The following is a 14,942-nucleotide window of genomic DNA, read 5'->3' as shown; positions in this document are numbered from 1 at the left end:
ATCAAATTACTGAGTCATACCATGAAAGTTTGGAGAGAGTGGTAGAAATGAGGGTGCAAAGGGCGGTGCCTATTTCATACAACCAGTTCGGGTTCATGTCGGGGCGTTCTACCACAGAAGCTATCCACCTTATTAGGAGGATGGTGGAACAGTACAGGGATAGGAAGAAGGATCTCCACATGGTGTTTATTGATCTGGAGAAAGCGTACGACAAGGTTCCTAGGGAGGTTCTATGGAGCTTCTTGGAGGCTAAAGAGGTTCCGGCTGCCTACATTAGGGTGATTAATGACATGTATGATGGAGCTAAGACTCGGGTTAGGACAGTAGGAGGCGATTCAGAGCATTTTCTAGTTGTTATGGGGCTGCACCAAGGGTCTGCGCTCAGCCCATTCCTATTTGCCCTGGTGATAGATGCACTAACTCATCATATTCAAGGGAGGTGCCATGGTGTATGTTATTTGCTGATGACATAGTTCTGATTGATGAGACACGAGGCAGCGTCAATAAGAGGCTGGAGGTTTGGAGACAGGCCCTTGAGTCTAGGGGTTTCAAGTTGAGCAGGACTAAGACGGAATACCTAGAGTGCAAGTTCAACGTCGAGCCGACGAAAGTGGGAGTGGACGTGAGGCTTGACTCTCAAGCCATTCCCAAGAGGGGTAGTTTCAAGTACCTTGGGTCGGTTATTCAGGGGAATGGGGAGCTCGACGAGGATGTCACACATCATATAGGGGTGGGGTGGATGAAGTGGAGGTTAGCGTCCAGGAGTCTTGTGTGACAAGAAAGTGCCACTGTTGCTAAAAGGTAAGTTTTATAGAGCAGTAGTTAGGCCTGCCATGTTGTACGGGACTGAGTGTTGGCCGGTTAAGAACTCACATATCCAGAAGATGAAAGTAGCAGAGATGAGGATGTTGAGGTGGATGTGTGGGCATACTAAGATGGATAAGATTAGAAATGAAGATATTCGGGAGAAGGTGGGTGTGGCCCCCATGGAGGACAAGATGCGGGAAGCAAGACTCAGGTGGTTCGGGCACATTCAGAGGAGGAGAACTGATGCACCGGTGAGGAGTTGTGAGCGACTGGCTGTGATGGGCACGAGGAGAGGTAGATGGTGGCCCAAGAAGTATTGGGGAGAGGTGATCAGGCAGGACATGGAGCGACTTAGGATTACTGAGGACATGGCCCTTGACAGGGTATTGTGGAGGTCGAGCATTAAGGTTGTAGGTTAGGAGGAAGTTGCAAATATTTCTACGGTATTCCCGAGTAGGACTAGACAGTTAGGATTTAGTTTTATGATGCTAGTGGTTATCTATTGATGCATGGCTTTATCTATCGGTTATTATTGTACTTGACATCTATTTCGTATTTCCTATATTGCTGTTATTTTATTATGACTCTATTGATGGTACTAATATATCGTCTCTTGTCGTCTTCTTGAGCCGAGGGTCTCCTGAAAACAGCCTCTCTGCCTCTTGGGGTAGGGGTAAGGTCTGCGTACACATTACCCTCCCCATACCCCACTAGTGGGATTACACTGGGTCGTTGTTGTTGTTGTTGTTGTTGTTGAGTTTAACCTCTATGCATTGTTTGTGAAATAATTTTTGCACCAGATTATTTAAATAATAATAACCGTCTGTAACAAGTGGAACTAGTAACCGGAGAAAATAATATAGATTACCTATTACACCAGAATACATTATATCTATAATATAAAAATTGTACATATTAGTTAAAGCTTATGCTCTATACAAGCTATGCATATCCAGAACTCCGACTAACTTATCTTATTGAACCTCTTCCCTAAGTTTGATTTTCTCATTTGATCGTGAATCATTCAACAGCCTAAGAGTTCGTTTGGTATGTGAAATAAGGGATAATAATCTCGATCTCCCATTTTATTGAATTTTTTTGAATTCGGGTTTAGTAATTTTCGGATTAGTTAATCCAATAATTAAGTATTACTCTATCCCACATTGAGAGAGTGGGATAATATTCCGAGACTAATTAATTCCAGGATAAAAACTAAAATGATAAGAGGTGCCCTTCTCCCAAAGTCATTTAAACCATCCAAGTTAAAATTGAAAATACAAGTTTATCCCAACTTATCTGGTATACACCAAACACATGTTCATATTATATTCCTATATCCTATTTTTAGTCTAATGAACCAATTATCTTTCGATAAAAAATCACTAAATAATTCTGTTATTATTTTTTTCTATATTATAATAATCTCGGGATAACTTGTTCCCAACTACTCCAAGTGTCGTTCCTGCTAGACCGGGAGTAGGATAGAGAAAGAACAATTTTCCGAGCAAAAATATTTGTGTTGAGATGAATAAGTTATCATGAAACGAAAAATCTTTTACTCCCTCCGTTTCAATTTATGTGAACATATTTCCTTTTTAGTCCGTGCCAAAAAGAATGACCTCTTTCCCTATTTGGAAACAATTTACCTTTATGCAATGATTTATAGCCACACAAAATATATATGCTTCATTTTACACCACAAGTTCAAAAGTCTTCTCTCTTTTCTTAAACTCTGTGACCAGTCAAATGGGTTCACATAAATTGAAACGGATGGAGTATTAAAAAGAGTGCTGCTATTCGGCCAAACTCAGCGTGGCCCAAAAATGACCACACCCGTGAAATGCCAGTAATGCCCTTATTTTTCCGTTTGGCTTAATGGCCCTTTTTTCCCTCCAAAATATTTCCCTCCAAAATTAGTTAATAACTTTTGATTATTCCAAAACATTGATCCCATAAATCATCATTCTCTCAGCATGGGAAGATAAAAAGCCTTCGTATATACGGATGGCAGCCTTCGTACATACGCTCAATTACGTTTTTTTTAAAATATAATTACGTATTTTTGTTAAATACAATTACGTATTTTTTTTATTAAATGCAATTTATACGGATGGGAAGATCAAAGGTCTATTAAGTATATATCATACCATATACTTATGTTAAGATAGCTTTCATTAAACACATAATTCACCACACTTCCCTTAACCTAAACATGAATACTAACCGAGAAACTAGTTTGGACCCATTAAACCCGAATAACAGTCTAGAAACTAGGTCGGATCAACTAAGGAATGCATTACACATATCATTAGGGTTGAATTCGGACGACAGTTTGATGAATGAAGATGAATCGATCGACATTGATTCAGACGGCAACTTCAATGATGGAGAAAATCCTGTTGACGATGCTGCTGCTGATGATGATGATGATGATTACGACGGCCATTATTTAGAGGAAGAGGGAGAAGTTGGAGAGGACAGGGAAATGCCTAATGAGTTCAATGAAGAAGATCTTATAATTGGTTCAATTACTGGGATGCGGTTCAGTAGTAAGGATGTTCTGTTTGATTTTTACAAAGAACATGCAAGATTATCGGGTTTTTGCATTGTCAAAAGAACGTCCAACAAAAAAGGTGGTGATATTGTTAGGTATGTGCAATATGGTTGTGATAGGTCTAGGAAACCAAGGAATAAGCATGTTACCAAGAGGAAGAACTGCCGTGCTAGAATAAATAGAATTTTGGAGGAGAATGGTTCATGGCGTGTTTCAAAGGTGGTAAAAAAACATAATCATCAATTGGAACCAGCACTATCGCGATTGATGGCTGGACAAAGATCGCTTAGCAAGTCTCTTAAGAGAACTCTTGCAGCCAAAGATATTGCTGGCTTAAGACCCTCAAAAAATATAAGAGTCGCTGAAGTACTTGCTGGTGGCCCCGAAAATCTGGGTTGTACACCAAAGGACTGTAGAAATTATATCTTGAAGAGTAGAAAGCTTCAGTTGCAAGAAGGGGATGCACAATCCTTACTCAAGTTCTTCAGTGACATGCAGCAAAAAGATAGGGAATTTTACTACTCCGTAGATGTGGATAGTTTTGGTCGACTTCGTAATGTCGTATGGGTTCATTCACACTCTAAGGTTGCATATGAGGAGTTCCATGATGTAATATGCCTTGATACCACATACCTTGTGAATCGATACAATATGCCATTTGCTTCATTTGTTGGTGTCAATCAGCATACGCAGTCCATACTTTTGGGATGTGCTCTTATGTCTAGTGAGGATATAACAAGTTACAAAATGGTGCTATCTACATGGCTTGGGGCTCTAAACAATGTTCATCCATTAGCTATCATGACTGACCAATGTGATAGTATAAAGGCTGCCATCAGTGCTATGATGCCAAATACAATACATAGATATTGTATATGGCACATATTCGCAAAGTTGCCTACGAAGTTAAGCGGAGTTCTTGATGGTAAGATTGCAAAGGTAGAATTTAAGGCTTTAGTCCTTGATAGCATTAACGTTGCTGAGTTTGAGAGACGATGGACTGATTTTATTGAAAAATATAACTTAGAGGAAAGGGATTGGTTTTATAAGCTTTATTTGGAGAAGGAGAAATGGGTTCCGGTATACCTAAATGACCACTTTTGGGCTGGGATGTTGTCCACACAAAGAAGTGAAGGAATGCATGCTTTCTTTGACGGATTCATCAACCGGCAAAGCACTTTGAAGCTATTTGTTCAGCAATATGAGTTAGTCATAAGAGCTAAGTTCGAGAAAGAATTGGAAGCTGAATATAGGTCAAGGTGCTTTGAACCAAAATGTTTATCTGAATTTGCATGGGAGGGAAAATTTCAAACATGTTATACTCGTGAAGTGTTTGAATTTTTTCAAGTACAGTTAAGGAAACTGTACCACTGTGAAATCAGCTCCCCTGAAGACCATCAAGCAACAGCTGGGGTGGAGAATTACATTATCTCAGATTATTCGTTCAGGAGTTTTAACACTAGAGATCCATTTGTATTCGCGGTTGAATATACACCTATTGGCGAATATCTAAGTTGCAGCTGCAAGTGGTTTGAAACAAGAGGTATTCTATGCTGCCATATACTTAAGGTGTTGTCTCATAAGAGGATTAATAACGTTAATGAGAGGTATATATTGAGAAGGTGGAGAAAAGATGTTGTTTGTCCGCACTTGAAACGTTTCTTTCTTGGAGGTTACCCACGTATGACTTCTGAATACATGATGTACATGGAACTATTAAATCATTTTGAACGGGTTTGTGATATAGCATTGGAACTAAAGTGCATGAAGGCGTATATTAAGTATCATTTGAACAGATTGGAGCATGACCTTTTGAATTGGGATGATGATCAAATGATAATTCCAGATTGGGAATTTGAAGATACGCATGTGGTTGGTGGGTGAGGGTGAGGGTGATGGTGAAGGAAGAAATATAAAGAGATCCTAGATACGTAGCTTCTCGTGGACGTCCAAGGTTAATAGATATAGAGGGCGAATTGATTCATACTTTAGAAGTTCACAAACAGCTGGTGGAAGTGGAGTTAGAGGTAATTAGGAGGGTAGAGTTGGTGGTAGAGGTGGTGGTAGAGGTGTTGGCAGGAGTGTGGTAGAAGTGGTGGTAGATGTGGTGGTAGAGGCCGTGGTAGAGGCGTGGTAAAGGTGGTGGTAGAGGTGGTGGAAATACTGGGCTAGCGGAAGGAATTGAGGTAAGTATAACAAATTATTATTATATTTTTTCCGAAAAATACATTGCTTATTAGTGTTATTTACTCTATACAGCAAGATGATGCAACAGTACAAGCACACAGTAGCTTGCCTGATCTTAACGATGAAGCAGACTGGGAGATAGAAGACTTGACCGTTTAGTTTGAGATGATTTAAGTTTGAATCTTATTTAATTTGATTTGATATAGATTTTTTTGAATTTTTTGACGTTGTTTTGTAATAATTTAAACGTGTGAGATAATAATTATCATTGTTAAATATTTCTTCATTTTATTCTTACTTCATTTTATCGGACTACACTAAGAAAATGTGATTAGAAGTGAAAGACTTCATAACATTATAATCAGTTCAAACTAAGAACTAAAATACTCACATTTAGTTACTATGAAGCATTTATTTTATTCCCAACCGTTTTAGTAGTGTGTAGGTAGAATTAGGTTGAATTTTAAGTGCATGAATCAGTCATAATCACTTCAAAAGTTGGAGGAATCTCTTCTTCAATATCACTAGAAGTAGAAGAGTAAGATATGTCGTCACTGCTAGTAGAAGAGTAAACTAGGGTTTGTGAGTGTTTTAGGTCTTTAGTCTTTGAGTATGTGACCATATTTACAGGGGCCAAGCCAGTATCAAACATCCTAATTTTCTGTCAGTGAAAAAAACAACCTATTTTTGGCCACACTATCTGGTTTTGTTTGAATTGTCGTAATTAATGATGTTAGTTGAATTGCATTTATTTCAGGGGAAATTTGGTGTTAGTTGACTTGCATTTATTATTTCAGTTGCCAACCCTTTTTTGAACTAAAAACTATTCACATTCCAACTATATAGTTAGGGTTTGTAGTTAGGGCAATGAAATGATACCAAGTGATATACCAATTTGATAACTGGAAAATCAAAAGAGTCCGAAATCAAAATACACATTACATAATAACCAAACTGGAAAATAAAAGTACATATTACATAAAAAAAGCTAACAAAAGTTAAAAACAACACAAACTGGGAAGACAAAACATAACTAGTTAATTTCAACGGGATCTTGGAGAGTTCCTCGGCCTGTCACGTGCAATTGGAAGATAACACAGAATTCTGTAATTTCGACCAAATCAAAGTTAATTAACCAACCCCGCTTGATGTTATTATTCATCACAAAATATTTCCAACCGTCTTTGAACCATCCCCGCTTACCCATGTTAATTTCCATAAACCAAGGCTCGCCATCATAGTGAAGAACCGTTGTGCTATGTGATTCAGGAAGGTGTTCGTAAAAATATTTTGGAATATGCTGCAAACAAAAAGAAAAAAAAATTGAGAGATTTGTTTGTTTCAAACTGGATTTGAGAGAAAAAAAAGAACTATCTCCGCTTACAACCAGACCTGTTTGTTTCAAACTGGATTTGGTTGAAACTCAATTTTTTTATGTATACTTGGTTGGTTGAGAGATTAATAAAAAAAATTAAAAAAACAGTCTGTTTGATATTTTATTACAACCAGATCTGTTTGTTTCAAACTGGATTTGGTTGAAACTCAATTTTTTTTGGTTGAAACCAGATGTGCCCCTCTTCAAAACCCAGATGTGCCCCTCTTCAAAAACCAAGTCGAAAATCACAAGCATTAAAAAAAAACAGAATTTTAAATGAAAAAAAAAGAGCTCATTTACCATATAATCTTGCGTTATGTATGAATCCTTCATCAGAACTTCAAAAGATGGATTCATATCTTCGTCAGATGGGGATTGTTTGGTTCAAGGGTTTTGGTAAGAGTTAGGGTTTAAAAGTTGTGTGTGGTTGGGTATGGACTATTATATATAGTGGTTGGGTATGGAAACCAAGTCGAAAATCACAAGCATTAAAAAAACAGAATTTTAAATGAAAAAAAAAGAGCTCATTTACCATATAATCTTGCTTTATGTATGAATCCTTCATCAGAACTTCAAAAGATGGATTCATATCTTCGTCGGATGGGGATTGTTTGGTTCAAGGGTTTTGGTAAGAGTTAGGGTTTAAAAGTTGTGTGTGGTTGGGTATGGACTATTATATATAGTGGTTGGGTATGGACTATTAAATATTTCTAGAATTAGATATTGAATTAAAGAATATAATATGTACTTATTTTTTTGTACATAAATATTGAATTAAAGAATACAAGAATGAGTGCTTGTTATTAAGGTTAAAAGATCGTTCAATTTTACATAAGAATTTGATCTATTGATTTTGCATGAATTTGAAAAGAATATCCTTTAACTATATCTTTTAAAAACTGTTATCATTTGTGTGACCTAATGTTAAATATAAAATTATGGATATTTTGTTACTCCATATACTTTTATCACATTTTTGAACTTTGTTTGAGAATAAAAATGACAAATTCATTAATGATCTCAATATGGTCTACTGCAAAAGTAGGAAATTAAACTTGATCACTATCTTAGTTACAGTAACAAATACATCATGCATTTCTTACTAGGCCAAGGATCTAGTAGAGGATTCTAGTAAAACTTCATCTTCTTACTAGGCCAAGGATCAACTCATCTTCAGAAGCACAATTAGAGCACATAGATATTTCCGTTTTAAGCTTCAAGCTTAAGCATTAATGACATTTAAACAAATACCATGCTTAGTGACTTCAAGCTGAAGCATTAAGCAGTCATGTTAACAAATACACATGGCATTATGAAAGATTCACATCACGAAACAAGAAAATTAAAACTAGCCAACAAACATAATTGTATTAAACATGGCATAGCATGATTGTCAAAACACGCCATGTAACATAATTGTCAAAACATGGCATAGCAGGATTGTCAAAACACGCAATCAAACCATGCCATGTACCAGAATTTATCCAAAAATGCAATTTATCAGAATTGTTTAAAAAACCACAATTATACTAATATTTCGATACAAATTCAGCAACAGGTGATGCACACCTAAATTCAGAATTCTCAATTGCTGATCTGAGAACTTTATAATCTACATTCGTCAACGCCTCGATTGTGATTTTCGCAAGAGCCGGAGACTTTGCCACAAGAAGCTTCAACAGTTGCATGTGAGGACTTATCCCTCGAAGCCTCCTAATCACAATTTTTCTGAGGTTGATGAATGTTGTTTTTATAAAACTTGCTTCCAAATCAATGTTATCACGTGCCATAGGTACACAACAAGATTCCACCTACGAAATAATTAAAAAAAAAAACACCAAATGATTTCAGCACCTAAGAAGTCACTATGGAATGAGAATAAGAATATAACCAAATGATTAAGTAATAGAGTAACCTTGATTTCCATATGTTCTAAACATGGGAAGCTTTTCATCAAAGACAAAGCACAGGCAACGTAATACAATTCACCGAGATAAAGACCAGAAAGGTAAAGATTTTTGACACAGCCAACAAGAAAGGGGAGATTAGTCGGTACATCTCCTGCACCTGCAGCCATTAACTAGAAAGAACATCCCAAATAAAAATGATGGCACATAGACCACAATATAATCCATCTATGAAAAAGCCACATTTACCTTGAGGATATGGTTATCCAAATGGAGATGCTCCACCGCAGATAAAGACTCAAGAACCCTAGTATAGTCAGGTATTGCTTCCAGGACTAAGCCTCCCCTAAAAGCAAACGATACTTGTGCTAGAAGAGGAACATTTCTTAAACTGATAGCCCATACTCTGCCTGTGAAGTCAAGGTACTTCAATTTGGGGGCATCAATAAAAATGACACCAGACTGATTATCTGAGAGCAGAAGCACCAATTGCTCGAGCAACGGGCACTGAGAGATTAAGGTTCCAAACAATGTGTACTCGATTGTAACATTGTATAGCTTAAGGCAAAGTAACCTATCAAATCTTGTGTAGGCTGTCGGATGGTTTATTGAACAATCTTCAAGAGATAGGTGCCTCAAAAGCACACATTTGAAAAATAAAGCAGGCAATTTGTATGGTGTCGTCCTATACGGAAATTTAATATTGAGATGTTCAATACCATTTTCAATGAGAAACCCTAACAACTGTATAAAATAAGAAAATTGCTCCGGATACGGAATTAAGAGGGTAAAGTGTTTAACAGGTCCTCGATGATGGTTCAAAATATGGCGGATTATAGTTTCAAAGTAAGCAGGTTGGTGCATTTTCCAAAGGGTTCGATCAAGAGTTAGTTGTGGAATTCTACAACAAGTATATCTCCATTTCCTTGATAAGATGCTTGTTCTAACAGCATCTTGTAAAGGCATCAATATAAGAATATGATCAATAACATCATCAGGAAGGTTGCCTAGTATATCCAAAGGTAAAGTTCTAACGCAATTTTTTCTTCCGACTGGAGCCATCATATTAGGCTTATGATTATAGGCAAAACGATGAAGAGTAGGATAAACGAAAGTTAAGATTACGATTATGGAAAAAGAAGAAGAGGAAGAAGCAAGAAACCTGTTGAAACTTTGAAGATGGAGCGCCAAAAGACCATGGGTGGATCAACTCCAAAAGCGAAATTTTGGGGGTATCGATTAAACAATCCCAAGGTAGATATGTATACGATAAGTTACATTTGTAGCATGATTATACCCCTACTTGCTATTGCTTTTGTTATGAATTGCCACAAAATAACCCGAAAATCCTTACAAGTTGTGCTTGATTGCAGGTTTGAGCGACAAGATGACAAATGTCAAAGATCGGCTCAAAACGGAGTGAAACCTGGCAAGTGTCAAAGACCAATTGAAGTGGGGAACAAGAAGACCTAGCGCGGACCGCACTGATTTGCCACGCGGCCGCGCTAGGAGATTCAGAGACTGGGTCATTCAAAGGGCAATCTGCGCGGTCCGTGCTCCTTTTTACGCGGTCCGCGTAGATGAGATTCAGAGAGATGGTGTTTTTGCCAAAGTACTGCCACGCGGCCGCGCGCCCTTTTTACGAGGTCCACGCTCGTCCTGAAACACGGCCGCGCTCCATTTCTGCGCGGTCCGCAGTCCCAACTTAAGAGAACAGAGTTCAAAGAGTCCAAAAGCCAACGCGGTCGCGCTCCCTTTTTGCGCGGTCCGCGCCTACCCCGCAGGGGCATTTTTGTCCAGATTTTCTAGCTCGGTATAAATAGATCTTTTTGACATTTTTAGGTCAGATTTTAACTACTGAACGAGAGCTGCGCTCGTGAGAAGTATTTTGTAGCCTAATTTGGCAATTTTACTCTTGAATATCATAGATTTTAAGTAGTAATCAATTATTATGTTCATTTCATCATCTATTTCTATTGTTTCTTCTTTAATTATGTCTAGCTAAACCCATTAGCTAGGGTTGTGGCTCAACCCTAGTGTGGGTAGTTAATGGGTGTTGCATTCTAGGGTGAGATTGAGATTGGGTATTTGTTATTTGGGTTGATTTTGTGTTTCAATCTAGAATTTGTGGTTGCAAACATGAATTCAAGCTTAGCGGGTCTAACTCTTCTTGAGAGAGAGAGTCATATGACCCTAAAAGTTAACCCAACAAGGAATTGGGATGGACCCATGAGAATTGTAGTTCCAATTAACGGGTTAAACCTCGAAAGAGTAATTACCCTACTTGAGCCCTAGTTGCCCGGTCTAATTGGCCTACCTAATTGGTCTCGAGAGAGTCAATTGGGCAAAATCGTTCTCTCTACCGAGAGGTGTGAGAATGAGTGCACTTTTGTAACGGCTATAGCACTAAACCCAGATTTATCAATCTCCCCTTAGTAGCTTCTACCCGTTAGCTAGCCACCTAGGTAGTGTCACAACCCTAGTGCCTTTTTCCCATATCAAGCACACTTAGCATATTTTCTAGTCATATTTAGCTTTAATCTTAGGTTACAAAAAGTGTTTTAAAAATACTAAAAAACCCCTCAAAATGTTAGGAGTGCAATTAGAAGTACAAACGCAATTCTAAACTAAACCGGCAATACAACTCCATTCCAAGCTCCCTGTGGAAATTCGACGCCGATCCACTATTCGGGTATTAGTTATTGCTACCCACTCTTACTACCATTGTGTAGTGTTGAGACGGCCGCGATCAACTTTTTGGCGCCGTTGCCGGGGAGCTTACGGTGTTGACTATCGGTTTAGTTAGTTTTGTGTTTTGCTTCTCTTTCCTTCTTGTTTACTAATTTTGTTGTGTCAATCATTCAGGTACTATGGCTCTCAATGCAAACGACCCTCTTGGCAATGTGAACGCGGGGGAGGAGGTAGAGGATCTTGATCCCGACGAGGTTATACCACCTCAAGTTCCAAGTCGAGGCCGTCCGGCCCACGCAAATGACAACAATCCTATTCCAAACCCTCCTCCGCCACCGCCAAGAGCGGTCCCAAGAGTTCTTCCTAATCAAGGGTACGCGAGTGCCATCGTTCCTCCCCGAATCCGGGCGGGAAACTTTCAAATCACAAATGTCATGTTGACCTTGCTCGAGCAAAGGGGATATTTTACGGGCGCCTCCGACCAAAATGCATACAAGCACTTGAAGGGGTTCGTAGATACTTGCTGGGGTACAACGATATAATTACCTTACTACAACCATATTAGTGTAAGGACTTATATAGTTGCTATAGGCCGATACGTATGACCTTAATATAAACGGCTATTATATAAACGGTCGACATTACTACGAACCACAACGATATAATTACCTTACTACAACCATATTAGTGTAATGACTTATATGGTTGCTATAGGCCGATACGTATGACCTTAATATAAACGGCTATTATATAAACGGTCGACATTACTACAAACCACAACGATATAATTACCTTACTACAACCATATTAATGTAAGGACTTATATGGTTGCTATAGGCCGATACGTATGACCTTAATATAAACGGCTATTATATAAACGGTCTACATTACTACGAACCACAACGATGTAATTACCTTACTACAACCATATTAGTGTAATGACTTATATGGTTGCTATAGGCCGATACGTATGCCCTTAATATAAACGGCTATTATATAAACGGTCGACATTACTACAAACCACAACGATATAATTACCTTACTACAATGACTTATATGGTTGCTATAGGCCGATACGTATGACCTTAATATAAACGGCTATTATATAAACGGTCGACATTACTACGAACTACAACGATATAATTACCTTACTACAACCATATTAGTGTAATGACTTATATGGTTGCTATAGGCCGATACGTATGCCCTTAATATAACCGGCTATTATATAAACGGTCGACATTACTACAAACCACAATGATATAATTACCTTACTACGACCATATTAATGTAAGGACTTATATGGTTGCTATAGGCCGATACGTATGACCTTAATATAAACTGCTATTATATAAACGGTCGACATTACTACGAACCACAACGATGTAATTACCTTACTACAACCATATTAGTTTAATGACTTATATAGTTGCTATAGGCCGATACGTATGCCCTTAATATAAACGGCTATTATATAAACGGTCGACATTACTACAAACCACAACGATATAATTACCTTACTACAATGACTTATATGGTTGCTATAGGCCGATACGTATGACCTTAATATAAACGGCTATTATATAAACGGTCGACATTACTACGAACCACAACGATATAATTACCTTACTACAACCATATTAATGTAAGGACTTATATGGTTGCTATAGGCCGATACGTATGCCCTTAATATAAACGGCTATTATGTAAACGGTCGACATTACTACGAACAACAACGATATAATTACCTTACTACAACCATATTAGTGTAATGACTTATATGGTTGCTATAGGCCGATACGTATGACCTTAATATAAACTGCTATTATATAAACGGTCGACATTACTACGAACCACAACGATATAATTACCTTACTACAACCATATTAGTGTAATGACTTATATAGTTGCTATAGGCCGATACGTATGCCCTTAATATAAATGGCTATTATATAAACGGTCGATATTACTACGAACCACAACGATATAATTACCTTACTACAACCATATTAGTGTAATGACTTATATGGTTGCTATAGGCCGATACGTATGCCCTTAATATAAACGGCTATTATAAACGGTCGATATTACTACACCACAACGATATAATTACCTTACTACAACCATATTAGTGTAAGGACTTATATGATTGCTATAGGCCGATACGTATGCCCTTAATATAAACGGCTATTATATAAACGGTCGACATTACTACGAACCACAATGATATAATTACCTTACTACAACCATATTAGTGTAAGGACTTATATGGTTGCTATAGGCCGATACGTATGATCTTAATATAAACGGCTATTATATAAACGGTCGACATTACTACGAACCACAGCGATATAATTACCTTACTACAACCATATTAGTGTAAGGACTTATATGGTTGCAGCCGATACGTATGCCCTTAATATAAACGACTATTATATAAACGGTCGACATTACTACGAACCACAACGATATAATTACCTTACTACAACCATATTAGTGTAAGGACTTATATGGTTGCTATAGGCCGATACGTATGACCTTAATATAACGGCTATTATATAAACGGTCGACATTACTAGAACCAACGATATAATTACCTTACTACAACCATATTAGTATAATGACTTATATGGAAAAATGTAAATAATGGATTAACCTTTTTTTTTCAAAAATGTAAATAAAGTAGATAAAAATGTAACTACTGGTTTAACCTTTTTTTTTTAAAAAATTATTGCTTGATTGGAAAAAATTAGAATACACCCTGTTAAAGGTGAGATTCGATCTCGAGACGACTGCCTCATTCATACGCGTACTTAACCAACGAACCGATTATAACTTTGATGCGTTTTAGACGTTCATTTATATACATTGAAATTCTAAATGAGGGCTGTATACATATCTACCTTGGGATTGTTTAATCGATACCCCCAAAATTTCTCTTTTGGAGTTGATCCCCCATGGTCTTTTGGCGCTCCATCTTCAAAAATTTCAACAGGTTTCTTGCTTCTTCCTCTTCTTCTTTCCATAATCGTAATCTTAACTTTCGTTTATCCTACTCTTCATCGTTTTGCCTATAATCATAAGCCTAATATGATGGCTCCAGTCGGAAAAAAAAATTGCATTAAACTTTACCTTTGGATATACTAGGCAACCTTCCTGATGATGTTATTGATCATATTCTTATACGATGCTTTACAAGATGCTGTTAGAACAAGCATCTATCAAGGAATGGAGATATACTTGGTGTAGAATTCCACAACTAACTCTTGATCGAACCCTTTGGAAAATGCACCAACCTGCTTACTTTGAAACTATAATCCGCCATATTTTGAACCATCATCGAGGACCTGTTAAACACTTTACCCTCTTAATTCCGTATTCGGAGCAATTTTCTTATCTATACAGTTGTTAAGGTTTCTCA

At 37.5% G+C, this 14,942-nt stretch overlaps 2 protein-coding genes across 2 annotated transcripts; one reads left to right on the top strand and one right to left on the bottom strand.

Annotated features, from left to right (window-relative positions):
- Nucleotides 1-3,142: 3,142 nt before the first annotated feature.
- LOC109241566 (protein FAR-RED IMPAIRED RESPONSE 1-like) lies at nucleotides 3,143-5,707 on the top strand. The gene is made up of 2 exons (XM_019408320.1): nucleotides 3,143-5,233; nucleotides 5,621-5,707. Exons 1-2 carry the CDS (start codon nucleotides 3,143-3,145, stop codon nucleotides 5,705-5,707), a joined length of 2,178 nt encoding a protein of 725 aa, XP_019263865.1.
- Nucleotides 5,708-8,452: 2,745 nt separating this feature from the next.
- On the bottom strand, nucleotides 8,453-9,892 carry LOC109241564 (F-box/FBD/LRR-repeat protein At1g13570-like). The gene is made up of 3 exons (XM_019408319.1): nucleotides 9,080-9,892; nucleotides 8,839-9,003; nucleotides 8,453-8,734 (listed from the first exon to the last, which is right to left on the bottom strand). The coding sequence occupies exons 1-3, from the start codon at nucleotides 9,890-9,892 to the stop codon at nucleotides 8,453-8,455; spliced, it is 1,260 nt and encodes a 419-aa protein (XP_019263864.1).
- Between the last annotated feature and the right edge of the window lie 5,050 nt (nucleotides 9,893-14,942).

This window comes from Nicotiana attenuata, unplaced genomic scaffold (assembly GCF_001879085.1).
Source record: "Nicotiana attenuata strain UT unplaced genomic scaffold, NIATTr2, whole genome shotgun sequence".
In the NCBI taxonomy this organism is placed as follows: Eukaryota; Viridiplantae; Streptophyta; class Magnoliopsida; order Solanales; family Solanaceae; genus Nicotiana; species Nicotiana attenuata.
The sequence above is the reverse complement of the archived record's forward strand: the minus strand, read 5'-3'. Positions and strand labels throughout refer to the sequence as shown.

Coding starts and splice junctions, on each gene's coding strand:
- LOC109241564 (XM_019408319.1), bottom strand. CDS start 9,892: ATGGCTCCAGTCGGAAGAAAAAATTGCGTTAGAACTTTACCTTTGGAT. Junction 9,004..9,079: donor TGGATAACCATATCCTCAAG/GTAAATGTGGCT, acceptor TGTTCTTTCTAG/TTAATGGCTGCAGGTGCAGG. Junction 8,735..8,838: donor TAGAACATATGGAAATCAAG/GTTACTCTATTA, acceptor ATTATTTCGTAG/GTGGAATCTTGTTGTGTACC.
- LOC109241566 (XM_019408320.1), top strand. CDS start 3,143: ATGAATGAAGATGAATCGATCGACATTGATTCAGACGGCAACTTCAAT. Junction 5,234..5,620: donor AATTTGAAGATACGCATGTG/GTTGGTGGGTGA, acceptor TACTCTATACAG/CAAGATGATGCAACAGTACA.